The following is a 23,280-nucleotide window of genomic DNA, read 5'->3' on the forward strand; positions in this document are numbered from 1 at the left end:
TGATGTAATTTTGCATTATTGTATACATAAATATAACCTTGTATTTACTGTGTGACTAATATAAGCAGGTGTTGTCTGAAAGAAATTGGTGGGAAATTATTTAAAAGGTGCATATGGTCTCAGCAGGCTCTGCATCACAATGAGTCCATGATCATCTTTTATTAACAGACACCAAACAGAAAAACAAGGATACAAAAAACACTCACATGCACTGAGGAATAAGAGAAGCTATCAGTTACAAAATCTTATTGATGGTGGTAAGATTCAAGTGATATTGCAAAGGAGGGTTCGTTGTACTGTAACATACAATACTGGCACTGTTGCACTAGTTTGCAACTGAATACCGCTCCACCTTTGAAGCATGTAGGAGAAACAATAGTGGCTGCAAAACTCGTTGAAAACACAACAGGCCCTGTCTGGAGCCAGTGTTTGGTTCTTTTGGTTCGTTCTGGGCGACTGTGGAAACATGGCGGTTCAACATGGTGGACTCCTGTACAACAGGACCTGCTCCCTCTGTAGATAAAAACGGCTGATTCTAAGGTAATGAGAACACAACAACAATTATACACTTACCTGTTGGAATTCATTGTTATTCAGTGACTATACACAGTATCTATATAGTATATTACACAAATCCTCTATTGCTTAACCTTGACAAGGTTTCATATAATCATCCATTCAGCGTACCTGAGAGCCACCCACACACATTTTTTACGTTTCCAGACAATATTCTTCCCTGAGGGTGTATTCACCTTAAGAGGGGATGGAAGATGGAAATGAGATTCCATTTCTATTTTAATCTCAGCAGCAGCTGCTGCATCTCCTGCCCTGTCACTGTTTCCCCCCAACTTTGAATATCAGGTCATTAGAGCCAGAGCTAGACTTTTACATTTCTCCAACCCCCACTGTTCCAGTCAATCTGGAGTGAGACTGGACACACACACACACACACACACACACACACACACACACACACACACACACATGAACGCACCTATGCAGGCACACACACACATGCATACACACACACACACACACACACACACACACACACACACACACACACACACACACACACACACACACACAGTGCTCTTACTACAATTTAATTGCCTGTGTTGCTAGGGCTCACTTAAAATAAAGTGGCCTTCTCTGTTTGGCCTCCATTTGCAAACGCCTCAGTTGCTTATATTTTGCTACAATTAATGCTAAATGATAAAATGATAAAATTCAAGAGGGAGGGCACTGTGTGTGTGTCTGTGTCTGTGTGTGTGTGTCTGTGTGTGTGTGTGTGTGTGTGTCTGTGTGTGGGGGTGTGTGTGTGTGTGTGTGTGTGTGTGTGTGCGTGTGTGTGTGTGTGTGTGTGTGTGTGTTTGCGTATGTGTGACAGATATAATTATCAAAAACTTAATTTAGATGTCATTATAGAAGGAATCAGCAACATTTGTTTTCATTTTTATGTTGGGTGAATCACATCCCTGATTAGTTTTTAACAGTGTTTGATGGAAGCGGGAACTCTTTGCCCCAACAGTTCCCATAAGAGCACCTTCTCTTCTCTGTTTGTACAAAACAAGTAAGTAAGTAAGTAAGACTCAGAATTTAAATGCCTTAAATGAGACCACCACGTACAAACAAGTGCAATTTATTGACTTCTTTAGTGTTCTTTAGTGTTTAATGTATCACTTGTTTGAGTTACACAGTGCAATTATTTTGCTTTTATAATCTCCTGTGTAGATTCCCTCTAAATAAAGCATCAAATCATATCCTGTTGCTTTCAGTCTGAAAATATTTTCACTAATTAGAGAGTCAATCTATTATATGATGTCTTGGATTCATTATTATTGTCAGCAGGAGCAGTAATAATCTGTCTTGAGACATTTTACATCTTGGTGTCTTTCTAGTGTTTGGCAACGGAGGCAATTCTGACATCCCTGAAATGTTTAAGTCGAGTAGAGAGGTGGGGAGTTGTTACAGCTAATCAAGCAGGGGGAGGGAATCTGTTTTGTACAGATTGCGACCATCAAGGCTCAGCAATGAGGCTTCCTCCCCTTAGACATGAGCATCATGGAGCTCCTGCTGAGCCCTCCACCTCCACAAGAGAACATAACCAGCAGGGGGGAGCCTCATCACATGCTCTATTTACCTTTGTACTGAATGTATAAAGGCAGCCGGATTACACTGATTTTATTACTACCACATTTCCGCTTGAATAAGTAAGGCTAGAAACAATTTCCTCTAGGGAAAATACACTGTGGAGGTTTCTGCCTGAATGTTATCATATTCCCACAAGAAGATTTTGTTAGATTCATATACTATATTTGGTAGTGTTTATGAAATACTATTTTTATCTTTCAGTTTATTGTATTTATATCTCTGTCAGATGAAAACAGTCATCAGTGGAGCAACACTGCTTTGCCATGTTGCCTTTTTTTTCTGTTTATGTTAACTTACAAAGAAAAGAAAATCAGTGTGGGAGGATTTTGTCTTGTTCCACATGTAGAAATACACCAAATCCTTCAGCTGTTCTATAAATCCTTGTAATTAGTATCTCAATTTATAAATTCAGAGGACTACATAATAGTGACAGATGGTATAGATTTGAATTCTGGAGACAGTGAGAGAAATTTCATCATGATTGTCAAGAAGTAACTGCGACAAAACAGAAATATTCCTAACTCATGAAACTATGAGTTTTTCACTGTCAGCATTCCCTGAAGGGTTGCCTGTAAAATTTATTTTTCTCTTTTTAGCCAATCAGGTGGGAAAACTCAGAAAATGGGAAAAACTAGAGCACAACTACTTCCAAGGTGCATGGAGTACTGGACTATGGAGTTTTGAACCCTTAAAACTGATTAGAATCACAACATTGCAAAAAAAATCAGAAAGGATGCAGGAGGCTTCATTGATGGCGCTGGCTTCAGACTCTAAAAATAATCTAAAATCAACATGTTCTCATGGTTTGATTGTAGTGAATCACTGCTCCAGGGACTGCAGGCTTGGCTCCTTTCTTGTAATCTGTTTACATAACAACATTATATATCGCTGTGAATTACTGCTCATCTAAACATAAAAAATACAATTAAGCACACTAAGAGTCATTCATAATTGCAGATAATAACTTACGCCTAACAGACAGACTGGTCACCATGATATAATGTGGGAGGTGGAGGAATTAACAGAAACAACTGTGCTGTCAGAAGCTATTCAGTGAATACTTTTGTTGTGAAACATAGCATGAATCATTTTTGTTTGGACTGTGGAAGGACATGAACACTTATGTATGTTTACTGGGCAACTGGTCTAATCTGATTTACTTTTTTTTTTTTTTTTTACATCCAAATTTGATAACAATTTATTATACTTTATATATTGATCATACATTTCTAACCTGTAAAGTAACTATGAACTGTTGAATAAATGTAGTGGCACAAAACATTTCCTTTAAACTTAAACTTAAAAAACAATACTGCCTGGCAATGTACAATTACCTAAAAATTGTATAGTACTTGAGTAAATGTACTAAAATGTTGTTGCTTACAAGATCTAAAAAATCAACTTCAAAAAAGTTCCAGGAAAAATCTTCTTTGGATAATTCTTATTTCTTAACCAGTTTCATTAGAAGTATACTTTCTATGGAAGAAATAGTGCACATCTGCATAGATAGTTACCTCTAGCGATTAAAAGTGTCCAGTATAATACCTTTGATAGCCCCCTTCACACACACACACACACACACACACACACACACACACACACACACACACACACACACACACACACACACACACACACACACACACACACTCCTCTGTTACAGCTGCAAATTAGACTGTGAAATTGACAACTCATGTGTCGCCATCTGGTTGCCATGACACCTAGTTATTAGGCCTTCTGACAGTCCTAGCTCGGCTTGTTTATTTGTTCCATCTTCCCCCTCCTGCACATCGACATTGTTTCCAATATGAAAAAAGCATGAAACATCAGTGGGGGGGGTTGGAGAGTGTGGGCTGATAACAGCTCGGCAGGCACGCAACAAGAGTCATTACCATCGGGGCAAGAAGGATGCATGATGACATGCAGTATGCTGTTCTGCCTCATAGTGACTAATGTATTGTTTCCTCTAAATGTATAATTTCTCCCTTTTACATCTCACCCTATTGATTTCGGCAATTCCTCTGTGCTGATACAAAAGCTTCATTCCACACGTTTCAGCCTCTGTCTGGACTACAATGAGACTTTAATGCTTCACTGATCAATGAGACGATTAAAGCAATTTAAAGGCTCCTTTGTTTGGTCTGTGCATTGGAATCTCCTTCATCCTCAAAACTGCTGAGCTGGCAGGGTGTTTTTCAGGATGACATCCTCGTGAACTCTCCTGGAATAAGAGTGCACAGGGTAGACATGGCCTTTTTTATGTCATGGACTGTGATATCCCACGCAGATACCACAAGGCCTGTGCTGCAGTCTGGGAGCGGTGGGGGGTGGGGATGGTGGTGGTGGTGGCGTGACTCATGCAGCTCCCCCCCTTTCATCTTGACATTTGACATACTGATGTAGAGGATCTCAGCTGGAACAAACACGGTGTGCTGTGTCACAGCTGCAATGTCTGTGCCTCTGAGCCCCTGTCTTACAGAGTTGAGAACAGGTAACAATGAGTCAGCGCCTATTTAATTCATACACCTACGCTGTGAAACTCAGGGGGTTGTTTTCAAGCTGATTTTATTTTTATTTTCCAGTCTGTTACCCACTGAGAATTCAACATCTCACGATGCTGCCTGCAATTCCTTGAAAGGCATGTCTTGCTTCAACTCTGCAAGGATTTGAAGAAAAGGGAAACTGGAGTTCACAGTGACCTTTTAAAAACACCAGTCCAAGAGACAAAGCTGCACAACAGCTATTAGGCTGATTCCTGTAAAGCATTCAGCAATCCATTCTCATTAAACCTCTTTCACTGGACAACAACGATATTAAACTGTGTTTGACTATATGTTACCACAAACACAAATGATACAGCTGAAGCATGAGTGATGCCAGAGGGGATTCTGGTTCTTAATGAACCCCACTGAGACCTCTCACCATCAGGTCCTTCAGTCCTCTGCCCTGCCTCATCAGGGTGGATAAAGCACCTCCATAAACAAGACAGCACAAACAGGCCACACAGGCTCACTCTTTGCTAGCTCACTTACATTAGGTAGCTGAAGGTGGATGCTGACAAGCGCCTCAGAGGAGACGTTGGCACACACCGGATCTATTAACTGGTGATTCCCCCAGTAGGCTGCTTCCACTCTGCATCAGTGATTCAAAAGATGCTCTAAAATTAGTTGGGAGGCAAACCAAGGAGAAAAGGGAACCAATAACACAGAGGAGCCAGTCTTTTTTAATCGTCTCTTGAAACCAATTCATCTTTAAATTCAATTTCTGGTTCCTCGCCCTCTCTGACACGAGGGATTAACTTCAAATCCATGTTACCCAAAACCGAAGGATTTATCCAAAAATACATTATAAATGTACTTTATTTTACTATTGTGTATTATGTTCTCCTATTTCTTGTACAATCTATGCTATTTTTATGATACTCTGCAAAGCACATTGTAACTTGTTTCAGAAGAGTATGACCTCAAATTCTCAAATAAAAGGCAGCGTTGCAGCATAATCTGTCATCTGTTCAGTTCTCGAAATGTCAGAAAAGGCATGTCTCTAATTTGTCTCAAATAAAAGCCTGATGATCTCTTTAGATAAAGTACTATATATCAAAACCGTACAGTATAATACTACTAATAATAATATAATCTTTATTTATGATTTTATCATATTAAACATAATAATAATGAATGATAAATGATGTCTTCTGTGTCAAAGTATTGAGGTTGAAGTAAATAACAAGGAATGAAATTCACAGCTGTCTGAGGGCTGAGTCCCCCTTTGTCCAAGCTGGTGTCTGTCCCTTTAGCCTCTATTTTCTCAGAGGAATTCTGTCTTTTTGAAAAGATATATTAGGGTTAACTACTTACTACTGTACTGGAAAGTGAAAGTTGAGTAGTTTGTCATTTTATCACAGATAAAACAATACCTAAGATATAACAGATAAAACAGAACCTTAGCCAAAGTAGAGCTTTCCAAGCTTCATAGGAGCTGTATTACCCGAATGCTAACAAAACAGTCGTGTTATCTTCAGTACTAAGCTTTTGCCAGGGCATTACCCATTGAGATGTCAGAAACAAAGAGATCCAAACAAACTAAAGCTAGAACTACCAATAGTGTCATTGACACAGGAATTGACATATTTGGACCAGACTGAGCCCTAAAGAAAAAACAGCTAAAACCACGAGGCAGGATACTTGAGGTGAATCACACTGGAAAATTGAATAAGCAACAGAGACTATGTTTGGACACCTTTCTTGAGTGAGAGACAGTGCTAAAAAACTTTTCATAGTATCCTAGAGAGCCACCTGGAAACAAACATATCTGCAAAGTGAATCTCTTCTGGTCATGTGCGGCCTACAATTCAAACCTTTGCCATCTGCCACAGCTGCTAGTCAAAATGACTGAAGCTGTATTCATTCCTTTGGCTGGGTAACTAGGAGTAAGGTTTTTTTTTCACAGTGGTGAGTTGAACAAGCATGCGGACAGTTTGTGATGCTACTGTAGTGCTATATAGTTACCTGACTGATGTAGAGGTTTGGATGCCCTATCACAGAGGGCAAGGCCAGTGGGTCATGGTTGGATGAAAGGGGCCTATTGCTTTAATAAGTAGGCTAATAATGCGACTAAATTATTTATTTATTTTACTTTATTCAACAATCGCTGGAGGCAGTTAACTTAGTGTTTTTCACATTGTTCATAGTATCAATAAAGTAATTGATCAATTTAAGTTGACTTACAGCAACTTGTACAGCTGATGCTTGTAGTGGTTTCATTGCTGAGATTTTTTGTCAGTATAGCTACATAGCTAGCCATTGTTAACGCTGCTTAAGCTCTGATTGGTAGGCACAACACCGGACATGTTTGCTGAACAAATCTGGGATGTGGGCTAAAGACAGTGAAAAGAAAACAGCATGAATTTGAGTTTGAAATGAAGTAAAACTTCCATGCAGCTACCATGGAGTCAGCTTGCATAAAGATATTTTGCAGAGATAGAGGCCTCTCATGAAGGAGAGAGATCCTCACTGTCAGTGTCTCTCAGCAGTCAGAGCTGTGCTCAGAATGAGTCCCACCAAACAGGAAGAAGCACCCTTCAGTCTTGACAACCAGAAGATTCTAGCTGCATGCTGAACTCCCAAACAGATGTAACAGATCGGACGTGGATTAGCTGCCTCTATGAGACCCAGGCAGGCGGCACAGTATCAAACAGAAGAAGGTGGATGCAAGGTCATTCTGGTCCGCAGCAGCAGTCGCGTCAATATCATGCTGTTTTTCAGCTGGAGAAGGAAGAAAGTTAACTGGTGTCAAGGTGTTTGTGGCACATTCTCATCATGTAAATAGGTTTTCAAACTGTTGTTGATACAAATATTTTTAGGTTCAGGGGAACTTATACTTCCCGAGTTTATCATCACGTTAGATCCGTTGTAAACGTCCGCAAATCCACTTAGAGATTTTGGATTTGGATGCTCCTTACAACTCCAGAACTGGTACATTGCAGACAGGAGCTACTAATAGCTAATTCACTATACTTTTAATTTACCAAGTAATACTAATAAATGTAGGCTATTAAACTACAAGTTGTAGCTCATAGCTGACTAATCCATTTACATCCCCAAATTATGGGAACTATAATTAATTATACTGGTAACAAAATGTAGATTAATTATTGAGTAATAATTATTAATTACGTAATAATTACTCACTATTTGTTTTTAGGCATTAAGGCAGTACAAAGCAGGGGGAAGGGGGACCCATAGTGTAAGACTTTTAAAAGCCCTGATGTATAGAAGACTGGTCAAGACCTGTTCGTGGGTAGGGCCTCTGTGAAACACGTTAATATATAGTTATGCAGAATTACAAGTAGTAAAAGCACAGAAGAAAAGAGGCAATTTGGTTATAAAGTTTTTTTTGTCAATCCATTCACTTCATTTCACTCAAGCTTGGTAGCCTCAGTCGAGTGTTGAACGCACTTTTATTGTTTAGGTGTCAAATGTAACAGTGTCACCATTCAGAGAGGGAATAAAGAGTAAATGGTCACATAAAAAAATATAAAATCAACAATGAAAATGGTTACACGGGGAAAGTCTGGTTCCCGTGGCAACATACTGTAGATGTACAATTGAGACAGTGTCCAGATCCAGACGTGTATGTGTTTGGTTTGCACATTTCCACAGCCTATATAAAACTCAAACAATAAGAGTCCTTTTTTTTGTTTACTAGCCATGCATACAGTTGACAGTTCCACATGTGTTGTAGTCAGTGTCTTCATAGGAGCTGGCACTTTCAATACAAAATATTTACACTACCATTAGTTATTCTTATTATCATCACCTTTGTCGTCACTAGTTGTTGCTATGGATTTGAATACTCTGAGCACATAAAGAATGGGATCAGGATGCTGAAACTCTTGAGCACCCTATTTCATATTGATACCGGAGGAGAAAAAAAGAAAATGTAAAGTATGACAAATGTTGGCATCTTCACTTTAAATGTCACCCATTCCTGAAAAGAGTTTAGAGAGATCGTCTGTAGAGATATTCAAACACTGAAAAGATGAACTATTTGCCCCATCAGGATGAACAGTTAGTTTTATTATTACTCAGCAATCTGCTGTCAAGAGTCTCCCAGAGGGGAAAACAAAACATCACACGATATGTGAAAGACTCCGCTATGTTTACTATTGTATCTCAAAGTGAGAAAATAGGAAAGAGATGACTGCACCAATGTTTCAAGAAAGACACTGACTTATCCACCATTTTCTCTCCATTCCTTTTTTCAACAACTGAAAGAAAAAAAAGAAAAAGAAAAAACAACCCTAAGAAAATGGAGGTGCTCTCAGGTCACCTCTTTGGTTGAGCCCTGTGATGAGTAGAAAAAACCAACCACTGCACAAAATAAGCTGGGAGGAAATCGTACATACTGTAAATCAAATACTTAATATTTAAAACATCTGGATCCCAGGAATCTGTTATTGGATTTGTGTACAGTAGCTACTTGAGTCATTGTAGCAAAAAAATGCATATTGGTATTCTGTGAGAAACTTGTAATACAAACGAAACCAGGCGACGACTTTTTACTCATTTATAGCAGATTGTAGAGCAACCTAAAAGAGTAAAGATCCTGATCTGTGATTCTTTGCTGATGATTTTACCCACAACAAGGATAAAAACAAACCCAAACAACAAAAGAGAGTAACATAAGGCGAGGGCATGTTCCTTTTTTGTCATTTGTCAATTTCTCTTGCGGCAAATTCCTGGCATTCCTCCTTCAAAATGTATTCATGACTCACATGTCGTTAATAATAATCATGTCACTGCTGATTTTATGCTCCATAGAGTTAAAATCCATCGCGTTCATCCATGAATTTATCTTCCATTTAATTGGCATGTGCATGTGTGTGTGTGTCTAAGTGCGTATGTCTCTGCTGCGAATCGAAGTAGCTTGCTCTAAGTAGACTTTTTGCCTGGCCTGTTCCTGGGTACCCCCGGGGCTATTGTATATTGCAAGAGGAGCAGCAGGGGTCATCCTTGTCTGGCTGGGCAGCGTAGTCCATCTGCCGAACGATCTCAGCGAACAGTTCGTCTACCATGGTTTTGCTCTTGGCCGAAGTCTCCATGAACGGGCAGCCCCACTCCTCTGCCAGGGCCTGACCTTCGCTGGACGATACCTCCCTCTCGCTTTCCAGGTCCACCTTGTTCCCCACCAGGATCACAGGAACCTTCTCGTACCTGAGGACAGACACAGACCGACATCAGCTTGTCAGACATGGACACAAACATGAGAATGTTCAGCTGATGCTCAGAAAGTGTTTGGAAGCAATCAGCAACCAGAATTTACAGTTTGAAAAGACAGGCAATTATGCTTTCAGAACTTGGTATTAGCACATGCTTAATGCTTCAAAAGGTTTTAATTGCACCACTGAATAAAACCTTCACTCTTTGCATGTGAAAATCCTTTACCCTTAATCCAACTATTTCATTATTTTATAATCCATAAATTGCACTTTGTATAGCAGCCTATTGAAAAAGAACCTGCTAAAACATCAGGTCAATCAACAGTCTTTCTTTCAATGGCAACAATGGACAGCCAAGCCTCATTCATTTTTAATTTTTTTGGCCTGCTTCCCCTTACTAAAGGGAAGCAGACAGCATTGGGTAAAAGGCAGGGAGGCTTCCTGACTGAGTCGCTGGTATATGTACAGACATTCATGCCCTGAATCTGAGAGTGGGTGATATATATACGAAAGGAATATTGACAATCATCACCTTATTCAGCATCAACTTAAGTTTATTGAAAGTGTCTTTAAATGCTAAATGATTAACATCTGCCAAACAAATATAAGCACTCCAATGCACACATATACACACGCATATTGATATAAATGTAAATTTACTGTGGTGTTAAAAAAATACATAAAATCTCTTATCAAATCTAATCAAATGGTTTCAGACATTTTGTACGCTAATATGAATAAACATGAATATGGAATGAAAGTAACATCTTATAGAAAAACTGCATTTTTTTCCTTCTTCCCTCTTGGTTTAAACTGCAGTTTGCATTACTAATATGTGCATTACAGCTGTATTCTGGTAAAGACAATGAAGTTTTAACAGACAGTCTGTCTTAGCAAGGAAAGGCAGTTTCATATACATGTATGTAGCATATTTTATTACCAGTAAACTAACGGTACCATTCTTGTCTGCGACCTATGTAGCCTGTTTAAACTGTAAACGGTCAACAAGTAAACTGTCATCACATGTCTCTCCGTGACTGATTGCTTAAAGAGAAGAGAAGAGTTTCAATATAACTGAGGGACATAACATGTCAATTGAACAATGACAGTCAGAAATGTCGACTGTTAACCGAGGCTTCTGGTAATTCCTAGATTTCAGCTTTGAGGTGTTTGATCATTGCTGCATTCATTATATAACAGAGACCGAAAATGAAGTAAATGACAACCCTATATTAATGCACAAAGAAAGTGGGGCTCATTTATGTCACTGTTGAAAGTAAGTGAGGCTTATTATTGTCACATCTGATGAGAAAAACAAAGTCACAGAATTTAAATGATAAAGAACAGATGCTAGCAGCTCTGCAAGGTTTTACTTGGGCACAGCTGGGTTTTGAGATAAAAGCTAAAATCAAAATGCCCAAAATGACAATGGTAATATGCTGCTGTTTAGGAGTATAATGTTAACCATGTTAACCATCTTTGTTTTGCATGCTGACATTTCCTAATTAGCACTGAACACAAAATACAGCTCTGAGACTGTTGGGAAGGCCATTTTTGACCCGATGATGGTGCTATATGAAATGTCAGTGGATCACTAAAGTTATTACAATTCATCCTGAGGGGGCATGAATGCATCATCACAATTCATCCAATAGTTGTGGAGATAGTTCACTCAAAACTAAACTGTTAACCTCACTATGGCACTAATAATAGTCAGTGGATTACCAAAAATGATCAGGATTCATTCTCTGGTGACCATGAATGTCAAAAATCGTAAGCCTAATACTACAAACATGATGAAAATACCAGTTGAACAGTATTGTATGTAGATTTCTTGTAGTGACCCTGAAACACTCAGGAACTAATTTTTTGCTTCCTCTCCACCAGCTCTCCCTCTTACCTCCACTTTCCATTTCTATTACCGAAAGCATTTTCTGGGCTGCTCTCATTGCAAGAGTACTACGAGTACCATTTGCAGCAGGAAGCAACTATTTTTGAATGCGTGAGTACGTAACATCAGCCTGAAAAATCAATTTAAACCTGAATGTTTCCTTGAAAGAATCCAGATGTTTTTCAGTGAAAAAAACAAACAAAAAAAAGATGAGCCTTAAAAATAAGCTTCTCTCAGCATTTCTCAACAAACGCAGGTTTACAAAATGACAATTATTTGTCAGGTGTTTGTTAAAAGGTCAGTCTTCCTCATCCACGTGACAAAATAACCCTGACTTTTTCAAAATAGGTATTTAAAAAAAAGCTTAGTTGGGTGCACATACGGGTTTACTGTGGGCGGAAGGCTGATATGGAAAGAAAAAGATGTGTTACTACTTTGGTGTACTCCTGGTCTTCGACTGTGGGAGGAAGCTTTTTTCACATAAAGTACCAGGGCAGCATCTTTTGCTGTGGAGCGCTAACCACTGAACTTCCACACCACCCACCCAGCCTCATGTAAGCACCAAATCTAAGGCATGACCCATTGGAGAACAGGAAATGGGTAGCATAGCTCTGACCCCTGATGGCAGAAAGTGGCCATAATCCTTTGAGCTCTGAACACCCTGTCATGTTGCTGGAGGGACAGCATGTCACTGTGGAACTGGACTACTTAGTGGACAGCCAGAAGAGACGGTCAGTTCAATTAAATAGGCTACTGCACTAAAATTATCAAAAGGAGCGGCTCTGACGCAGTTTCACCAATATAAACACTACATTGGTTTTGATATTGGGAAACATGGCGGGCCTCTGAGGCGGTTTGTACACATCAGAGGAGATAACAAAGATCAAAAACATCAGAGAGATAGCAGATCATGCGCATTCACATCCCTTGCTAAACAACAGGTTATTTCTTTCATCCTTATCTGTATGTGCAAGGGAGGGCTTTCCATCTGTTGGACCCGTCGTTTGCAGGGTTTAAATGTCTCTGTTCACAACACCAAGCAGCATTGTCAAATCTAACCAGAGTCATGCACCCGGACACCCATCAACATCATTAGGTTGTTCAAATGCTGCCCTCGCGCTATCAAATATACATGCTGCTAAATTATTAATAGGAAAAAATCCTCCTCATTCTTGATTGCTATGGTAACAGGTATACAAGGAAATAGCTAATGTTGGAGAGATGGGGAGACTGCAAAAACAGCAACTGTGATACTTTTTCTAAGGCGAGCAGCCTGAGCTTCTTTCAGTGGCCAGGGGCTGCAGGTTACAGCGTTAAATAAGCTTAAACTTGCAGAGAATAGGCAGCCCACTTTGATCTACTCATGAATACATTCTCCAAAGTGAACTTTAATCTCAACTGTCCTGTTCTCTTCCCAGGATCGGCTCGCCAGCCGAGAGGAACTACTAGGATTTAAGAGACGATCTAAGAGGTTGGTTGGTGTGTAACCAAGTGTGGTAGTGTTCTACGAGCTTGGAGGCATCCTGAATGAGAAATTACAGCTTATGCTTCTCAACTGTAACATTCAGTGTACGGTGCTCAGGTCTCATTCATTGCATTCCTGGTGTCAATAAAAACAGCAAGGCCATTATTTTCCTATTTTGGACCACATTTCGTTGTGTGTATGCACACTTTTCCCACCTCCACTGAAAAATCCTAAACATAGTTGTGGGTGAGCAGATTGAAAGGCAAAACCTTTACTTTTATAGCCGACAGAAGCCACAGGGGGCTCAGCGTTTAGTTGGGGTAATGGTTCCATTTGGGTGTCTCTTTTTTGCCCCAGGTGGTGGTTTTGGCTCAAACCTCCCGCTGTAAATCTCTCAAGGAGGACTATGGAAAGCCAATTATGTTGTTTATTATCTACCATCATAGGCTGTTTCGTATCAGTTCTCACTTTCCTGTCCCATTCCTGGGATGGTTACTGTATGGATGTGTGGAGCTCCCTAAGTTAGAAAAATAATACATATTATCAGTGATATATTATTAGGGCCATAACTAAAGATTGCTTTTGTTATCAATTAATCAACCAATTTTTTACTCGGTTCGATCATTCGGTCAACAGAATGTCAACAAAAGTTCACAAGTTGAGTAAGTTGAGCTATGTAATGTCTTGAAATGTATTTTATCCAATTTAGTATGAGAGAAGAATATGAAAACTAGAAACTATTTAGGTTTGAGAAGCTGGAACCAGTGTATTTTTTGCTTACAAATTACATAACCAACTATCAAGGTAGTTGCCAACTCTCTATTGACAAATCGAACCCCCAGACAATACTTCAATCGATATAGATTTCCAATCCACTGCTGCTTTCGTTAGAGCTGCTTTTGTTAGAGCTGCCTGCACCTCAAACCTCAACTATAATTATCATGGATGTCCCGAACAGCAGGAGGAATCTAAGTAAAGTCATACCAAGAAGGTCACATCAAACACCAGAGTGTGCTGTGTGTGTGTTCTTTTCTTTTAACGATACTGGAGGACTTAACAGCCATATGCAAGTTATGTAGCTCATTTGGGCCTCATCATAACATCAGTGCAGCACAAAGACATCTGGTACCAAAGGAGAGGGTCTATATATAGTCATAATAACAGAGGAGGAAACCGGCAGTCCCAGGAGGTGTGAGACAGTGGCTGCCACGGATACTGAGGCTCCCAGGGCCTCGGCATAAAGGGTGTTGGTCACACTGTGTCTGGAGTGGACCCAACAGTGGCTGATGCAAGGAAGCAAGTCTTGTCCGTAACACAGAACACATACAGAGAGCGGTTTACATGGTTTAGACGCAAGCCTCAAAAGACAAATGAATAACCGACTCCGCTTGTGACACAGACAGCACAAACAACATGTCATGCTTTAGCCTTCAGCTTGTGAGCTTGATGGCGCCCGCACTGGAGCACTCTGACTGCAAACACCCATTCGAGCTCGCCCAGACACACCTTATCTATAATGCATGATGCATCAACTCACATACATACACATCAAGTCAACCTTGCTGACGGATGGTGGAGGCCAGTGGCCCAAGAGTCTCTGGATTAGATTTTGGCCAACGCTGTGAGGATGAAGGAGGAAAGCAGGCTGCGTGCTGGGCCTCCTCCCGATGGCCCTTTTGAGGAGGGTCTTCAGTTTAGTCAGAAATCAGCTGAGTCAGAGAGCAGCAATAACCTCCTCTCTTCTGGCACAGCGTCAGGGCAAAGAAAGATTTAATCAGGAATGGATATCTGGAGAGTCTTTGGTAAACATGCCACTGAAAAGCACGTGGAGACTTTCTGCTTTTGAAAAGAATGGAAGCTTAAGAAGACAATATTAGGGAGACTACTTAAAGTCTCTTTTTTTTCTCAGGGTTGTAAAAACTAACTCTGTTTCCCCATTCCTTCAGAATCTGATGCTATTCACAGATGACGGAGACACTGGCCAAGACATGTCAAAAAGGGAAAGATAAACGACTATTGTACTTGACAGACAGTACAGGCCAGTCATCCTTGGATTTGATGTATTACAGCAGTAATATGGCACACTACTAGCTCCCTGTGGTAATTATGCCATTTGAGACAAATTCCTCCTCTTACTGTGCAAAGTACAAGACCTAAAATCTGAAATGCAAAGTGCCACTACATAGTAAATTTGTTCAGATTGCTTTTTTATACAATAGTGGAGAGGAATAAGCTTTGAATAGTTCAGACTCATTTCTAAGTCTAAGTATATTTTATAGCCACAAAATATGGTCTAAGTGACACTGTCACCTTCTCCTCTGATGTCTGAAAATGATACACGACACTGAGGATATTATTACAGTGTCGACACTAGACTAATGTCAGAAAGATCTCTGCATTAGCTTTAGAAAACACATAAGACTAAAGTAGAGTGTTTCAGTTTGTTGTTTATGTTGATGATAGACAACTAACTTTAGCACGGTTGGATTAGGACATAAAAAAGCTGAAGAGCTTATTAGCTGACTGCTTTGACTCCCTGGGGACTTTTATGAATATTTTCAGATATTCACTCCCTGTATGACTTCGCTAACAACAAAAAAGCTATAAACCACGACACAGACAGCTTCTTGCCTGGCTGTTTTTATAATTGCTTGTTGTTTTTTTCCCCCACTGTGATCATCCGTGGCAGCTTAAAAGTCCCCTTCAGTTTGTCCTCCTATAAGAATAGTTTAATGGCACTTTGTCACTAAGTAGCAAACCTGAGTGCAGTGCACAGTTTGACATCATCCCTACTCTTTGTGAGCAGCTTTATGGTACAAAAATGGATAAGCATATACTGTGACTGTGAGTCACATGAATATGCTTTGTATGTTTGAAGACTTTAGTTAGTGGAGACACCACCATATTTACATATGAAGCTTGGTTTACATGTCATGTCATGTCATGAGAAGGAGTGTCCAGGGTTTTTGGGTTGTGACCAATACCAAGGGCTAAAAGTAAATGTCTGCTGTTTCAACTGATCATTCTTTTTTTAAATGTCTCTTTATGAAAGAGCAATAATACCTTGCTGGAGTATCCCTGTAAATACCAATCTAATACATTGAAACATAACGTTTTCTCATTAGCTTGCTTTACCCAGTAATCTTTTTAGTGAAAAAATGCCTCATCTCTTGGGAAACATCATGGCTCACTGGGGGTTTGCATTCTCCACTGACAGCAGCGGGGTCATGTGATAGGATGATGGCTTGAGCTGGAATGTAACATACTGTATAATCTAATACAAAATCTATAGTGCGTGTTGAAGCCACTGTGGCTTTTTATGTACAGGGATGGCTCAATGATAAACCTGACCTGCTTCCCAGCTGTTTATTTGTGCTGCTCAATTCATCAAAGCTGCTAACTTGGAATAATTTGAGTTGGGATTCAGCATAACCTTTCCAAAACGACAAAATAGGTTACAATATTTAAAACTGTATTTTGCTATGGATTTGATACAGGTGGTTTGTGCTTTCTTGTTAACCCTTGCTTGTTATTGGATAGTAAGCTATCCCTTAATAAGAGTCAGTAAGTACATATGCTAGCAACTCACCCTGACCCTCTTTATAAGTGAGCTAGCATGCAAAGTATTTTTTTGGGCTTTTATTGCCTTTATGATAGTGACAGCTGAAGACACGCAGCAAAGGGCCGCAGGTCGGATTCGAACCCTGGGCCGCTGCAGCAAGGACTCAGCCTCGGTACATGGGTTGCCAGCTCTACCCACTGAGCAAACTGGGTGCCCAGCATGCTAATATTTAATAACTAGCTAGTATTGGATGAATGTGACCTTTAATTGGTGCTAGATGAAACGTCAGTGGATCACAAAAGTGATTACAATTCATCTTGAGGGGGACGTGAATGCCTGCACCAAAATGAATGGTAATCCATCCAATAGTTGTCAAGTCATTTCACTTAAAACCATAAATGTCAGCCTCGTGGTGGCACTAGACGGAAAGTCAAGGGACAACCAAAGTCATTAGTCTGGAAAAATGAATGTCTGCAGCAAATCTTGTGGCGGTCTATCCAGCAGATATTGAGATATTTCACAACATGAGTGAAACTTTGACCTGCTGATTGCACTAGAGGAAAGGTCAGGGTGTCAAAAGCGTTCATGCTCAGAGCACTGTGGGTATATTTATATTTCAGTCTGGACCAAAGTGGTGGACCAGCCTAACAACAGACACTGTCATCCCTAAAGCAATGTTGCTAGAATGGCTAGAAATGTCAACCGTTTGTTGGGGGTAAATTAACATTAACTCTGTATTTAGCATTTGCTCGAATTAGTGCCACTCTCTCTGAAGTAGTGACTCCAAAAAGAGCAAACAAACGTGTTGGATTATTTGAAAATGTTACACTACAGCCAACCACTGCGTAAGGGCCTTAAACACTTAATTTTGAAAGCCAAGTCAACTGTTAAGTAATCATCACTGAACTTTAGCTCAGTTCTTTTGCCCACTTTTTCACAACAGACAAAGACGCAGATGAAAGCGGATCTTTCTGGGAGAACTGGGAGACTGCTGCTCCTCCATTTATTGATCTTGATCCTTTCAACCAGCTGGCAGACGAACAAGCATTGGAATGATACTATGTTCACTTTGTAAGCCTAAGTACAATGCTGAAAGGAGGAAGCACACATGCAGCATGTATTAGAAACATGCAGACTAAAGCGCAACTACAACACCACTGGAGTCTATCGGTCTTAACAGCGCTGTTTATGATGCCACCTATTTCACCTCTTTCTCCTTAACTATCCTCTGACCATGTCACAGCTATTTAAATGCTCTGTTAAGTCACTAATCACAATATATCCCTGGTGTATCGTTAACTGCAGCTGAAGTGAGGAGTGATGAGGTCCCCAGTGGACACGGGCAGGCCAGGGTGAAATCATGTGCACCCATGGCCTCTGTGACAAAGCCTGTCTGTGACACTAACAGCAGGCTCTGATAGATGCTGACAGGGTTCAGCGTGAGAGCGATGCACAGCAGCGCCTCTGACCTGAGCGAATACCGATATGGTCGTGACAGGTCACCAGTGTTTTGGCAGCGTGGAGGGACAGACAGGCAGGAGAAGCAGGGCTAATAATGTACAGGAACAGTGCGACTGCTGAGGTTTACATAACAAAATTAGATCTCCTAAATACAGTAGTTAGGCCTTACCAAAATTAGACAGAGACACCTGTAACTGCTGAAGCTGTTGTACATGTTCTACTGCAACTGCCCCTGGCTCAAGGTCTTCAGTTGTCTTGTTTAGTCCAAAACTCATACAGTAGATATTCATTAACTATGCTATGTGACAAAGAGAAGCAGCTAATCCTCTAATTTGAGAATCTGGAACATAAAAAAAATTGTTGCATGTTTTCACTATTTTTGCTTAAAGAATGACTTAAACGATTAATCAATTATCAAAATAGTTGTCGATTATTTTTCTGATTAATCAAGCAGTCGGCCCTAAAAAACATCTTCTAATGTTATCGTGATTTTCTCTCAGTCTGTGATGTTGTTAACAGTGTGCCTTTTTAGTGTCTCATTCTGTCATTACTGCTTTCCTACATCTCCCACAATACCTTTCAACCAGCACCACAGAACATGTCCAAACGTGTTGCTTTTCAGTTGTGGGTTTTAAGAGAGCAATACAACATCAACACAGCAGATTCTTTTCAGTGAGAAAAAACAAACAAACAAGATATTCACTTGTTATCTAAAACATTAAATGTATTGATACTGCATTGTAATTGTCAAAAACTGGTGCACAATGGCACACCTAGAATTATGGTTTCTACATTTGGTTGGTCATCTGCAAAAGTAAAAACACAACAAACAACTCCACATAAGGACCCAGAACCTAATATATTCTAATGTTGAGAATCACTCAAAATGTTTGTATGTTGACGATATATAAGCACATGCATTTCAGTTCATAAACTAGCATTTATATTAGAACCTTTTCTCCATTTAACAAAAACAAAACTTGTGAGATAGGCTACATCAGTGTTGACTTACAGGAAGAACCATACAACTGCAGTACTTAAAATGTAGTACATAAATAACAACATGATGATAAACTAACACATTTAACAATGTGTTACACAATAGGTTAGTTGGTTAACTTTTAATTGATTTGCTAAATATAAGCACAAGGTAATATGTGATTTATTTGTTGCCACTCGTACCTTCAACAAGAGAAACAACTACTGACTCTCATGGTTATGGGTTGTCAAATGTGTTAAGAAATGCATACAGTATGTGGTTTCAGTAATGATTTTTGATGGGTATAGAAGCTATGCTGCCATACAAAATGTGTCCAATTTCCAGTCATTTTATGTTTTTATATTCCTGAGAACTCATAACAGCTGAAAAAGAAAACATTTGGCCACCAATCTTTGTATCTTTGTAGAAGCATGTGTCGAGTTTACCATGTACTGCATATTTACAACCTCTCAGCAGCAATTGTTACTTTATACAACTGCTGTTAAGGACACTTCTGTGTGTAGGTTCGACAAGGCTGCAAAGAATCAGCTTTAGTTTGTTCAGGCCTCATCTGTAACACCCAGCCAAGTAAAGCAAACCTTTTCTGATCTTAAACATAATCTTTCAATGAAATGCTTTTTGTTGCTAGTAGCTACCAGGATCAACTGTATTTATATTATAAAGAAGATGCTGGGGTCCCTAAACCTCAAGTATGAGAAATTCTTAGATTTGTCTGTTCTTTATAACAATTTACAACACAAATGAAGAGAAATTATCTGTATAACAAAAGTAAATATGCCAACTTTCCTTCAGAACAAACTCTATTAAAGGGAGAACTGCAAACAAGATGTGGGTCACAGCTTAATAAGTGAATAAGACATTTATAACTCCACTGTTTCAAACAATCTAAAGTTTAAGAGACTCCACACGAAGAATTCCAGGACTCTGAAATTAACTATTGTGTAGGAGTTGCATGTGAAGTGTGATGTTTTTGCTACAGAAAATAATTTCTGCTGTGACGGTAGAGAACAGCTCCAGACTTCAGTGTGAAATCACACAACAGCCTGGCTGCATCTGCTGTGTGAGCACATGTATACATTTATATGTAAACAGACACACACACACACACACACACACACACACACACACACACACACACACACACACACACACACACACACACACACAATATATTAACACACAGACACACACTGTAGAAAGAACATACCGCACAAAACACAACTCATATGGGGGAAACATGTTGACCTCATTCTTTCATCTGGAGCCATAGATTTATAGGACTGTTTACAAGGTGCATTTGAAAAAGGCTAGATAATTAGGTGACAAAGACTAAAGGCAACTAACTAAGATAAACATCTTTAAGATGATTAAATGTCATTTTTGTGGTTGCAGAATGTAACGGAAATAGGCAATACAGACACAACAGAGATTGAAACCCAAACAACAGAGCATAATATGACTGCACTGTCCTTATGCCGAGCATTATCTTAAGTAATTAGCTGTATCAGTAAACAGTGTGAGCTTTAAGCTCCACTGCTTAAAATACGCAACTTCACTAGAACAGCCTTGTCTCTCTGGACTCCCTGCATTGACTGTAACACATCCACTGACATCTACAATGACTGATGAACTCTCATAGTCACAGCCTGGTGCACGCTGCCTGCGCACTGTGACACAGGAATAGGAAACAATCACTGATGACTTAACCAGCAGCATCTACGACACAGTCTGTGGAGGTTCTCACTGGGTTTCATAACCATCATGCCATGTCACAAGGTGAACACACACTACTGTGTTTCTTCACGGTACACTGGCCGGAGAGCTAAGAAACAGCAATAACATGACAGCACAGCCACACAGCCTCAGCTAACCCCTTCCAGTATCAATCAGCGGCCCACTCTAGTGACCTCATATCTGGATCATCTGTGTAACAGCGCGCAGACATCAGACAATTTCATGCTTTCAATTGTGCTGCTCTTCCTAAAGAGGTTGTGGTAGCTTGTTAATTAAAAACATGGCTTCTCCACCGCAGAAGCCCGGGCTCAGTGTTCCCCAACCCCTACAGTATTCGGAGCTGTGCTTCCATGAAGCTCTCTGCAGAGCCTCTGCTGCACTGAATCCTGGGTATCCCCGGGCTGGGTGTTTCACACGGGGGTTGCAGTGTCCAGCACAGTAGACACTGAGTGCTACGGAGTGAGTAGCTTGGCAGGCAGTTTGGCATGTTATGACTGGAAGATGGATCAGCGCTGTTGCCCTGTCATTCCTAAGATGTAACTGTCTGGAGTGAAACATTGTAAAGTCTGCAGAAACAACGAGGAGACGAGGCTTCTCCGAGACCACAAATGATTAGTTTTTGGAGATGCTGGGACTGCAGTGCAAGGGCATTTGCCTACTTAAGCATTGTGGGTGAGACCTGGCACACCAAAATAGAACAGGCATGGCGTGTTGCTCTGTAGTCTGCCCTGAAGATGCACAACATCTCCATTCAAGCACAGTTCTCAGATCAGGCCAAGGCCCATCCTGAAACTACAGGGCCCGATAAGGCCAGCTCTATGTGTGAAGATTAATCTCCAACAATTCCTACTCAACAATCTGAACATTCCCTCTTTTTTTCCCTGCGCATCATTTCACCAACCTTTTCACTCTTATGATCTGATCCCTCATCGGCTTTATGTCCTGGAAGCTCTGCTGGTTGACAAGGCTGTAGACCAGTATGAATCCTTGACCGTTTTTGATGTAAAGGTCCCGCATGGAGGCGAACTGCTCGGTACCAGCGGTGTCAAGGATCTCCAACACCGAGGGCGAGGAGTCCACCTCGATCTCCTTGCGGTAAAAATCCTCTATAGTGGGGTCGTACTTCTCAATGAACGTCCCGGTAACAAACTGCACAGTGAGGGCGGATTTCCCGACCCCACCGCTGCCCAGGACCACCACTTTATACTCGCGCATCGTGGATTAAATCAAGTCGTAAAGTATCAGTCTCCGCGCGTCATTGAAATGAACTGAAAATCACGTTCACCATTCGTGTCCCATTTTGAACGGGTTGTCAATAACACAGTCTCGCTCGCCGCTGCTCAGCTATGGCAGAGCACAAAGACTCGGTGCCCGGAGATGGATTTCATTGTAGAAATTTCCCCCATGCAGGCCAGACACTGACAGCTATACAGGCGTCCGAGGGCTGGCAAATTGTCCAAAACGTGCACAGGAGGGGGGGAGGAGGAAGAAAATATCGTCCGATGATGTGGACCGTGCGGGGTTTTCATCTGCTTAGCTCACCCCTCTCTGTGCATCCTAAAAAAACAAACTTGCTCCATCGAGGACGCTGGGAAAAACGCTGGCTTTAGCCCCTAGAATGAACTGCAGGCGCAGATTTTTCCAGCCCGAGGCCGCCTCGGTTGGAGCAGCACCAACTCAAACTGTTTGGATACTTGATTAAAGAACTTGCGTCTCTTTGTTTCTTTTTCAGCATCTCTGGCATGTCTCCGTCTCTCCCTCGCTCTCCAGTGCGATCCCAGCCGCCATACTCTCGGGTGGAGACCCACGGCCGCCGCGTAAACCAGCTGGTCCCCGCTCGGCTCCCGTACCGAAGCAAAGAGGAAGAAAAAAAAAAAAAATCGGATCCTCCCTCCTCTCAGACGGATGTGCAGACGGTCCAACAGCGGCGGCCGCTCGCTGGAAACCTCACTCGCGCCTGAACGGGGGCCGCGCGAGAGGCAGCCAGTCAGATTCAGCGGTTACATTTCCGTTCATGTGTTAAAATTCCCATCATTCGGTTGCCCCAGTGACATCAAAAGAAAGCTCCTCCAATCACAGGGCCGGCTCGGGGATGTGTATCCAAGAGGAGGAAAATGCACCGGATGCTGTTGCTATGGTAACGCTGCATTTTTGTTGCTGCCGTCTAAAATTCGAGAATGCTGTAAAATAAATCAAATAAAAGCTGCTTGACCGGATAATGTCGAGAGATGGGATGAATACTTATTGATGTGTACCAGTGCAGGTTGCATTACCAAAGGCAACCGTTTGCTAT

At 40.8% G+C, this 23,280-nt stretch overlaps 1 protein-coding gene across 1 annotated transcript; it reads right to left on the reverse strand.

The window, feature by feature from the left end:
* Window positions 1–8,094: 8,094 nt before the first annotated feature.
* Window positions 8,095–22,869, reverse strand: LOC127365271 (ras-related protein Rap-2a). Its single transcript, XM_051403173.1, has 2 exons — window positions 21,889–22,869; window positions 8,095–9,869 (listed from the first exon to the last, which is right to left on the reverse strand). Exons 1-2 carry the CDS (start codon window positions 22,200–22,202, stop codon window positions 9,632–9,634), a joined length of 552 nt encoding a protein of 183 aa, XP_051259133.1. The 5' UTR covers window positions 22,203–22,869; the 3' UTR covers window positions 8,095–9,631.
* Between the last annotated feature and the right edge of the window lie 411 nt (window positions 22,870–23,280).

Source organism: Dicentrarchus labrax, unplaced genomic scaffold (assembly GCF_905237075.1).
Source record: "Dicentrarchus labrax unplaced genomic scaffold, dlabrax2021, whole genome shotgun sequence".
In the NCBI taxonomy this organism is placed as follows: Eukaryota; Metazoa; Chordata; class Actinopteri; family Moronidae; genus Dicentrarchus; species Dicentrarchus labrax.

What these genes read in the sequence shown, in the direction of transcription:
- LOC127365271 (XM_051403173.1), bottom strand. Translation starts at nt 22,202, where the DNA reads ATGCGCGAGTATAAAGTGGTGGTCCTGGGCAGCGGTGGGGTCGGGAAA. An exon ending in CAGATCATAAGAGTGAAAAG is followed by an intron (nt 9,870 to 21,888) that starts GTTGGTGAAATG and finishes GTCTGTCCTCAG; the next exon opens with GTACGAGAAGGTTCCTGTGA.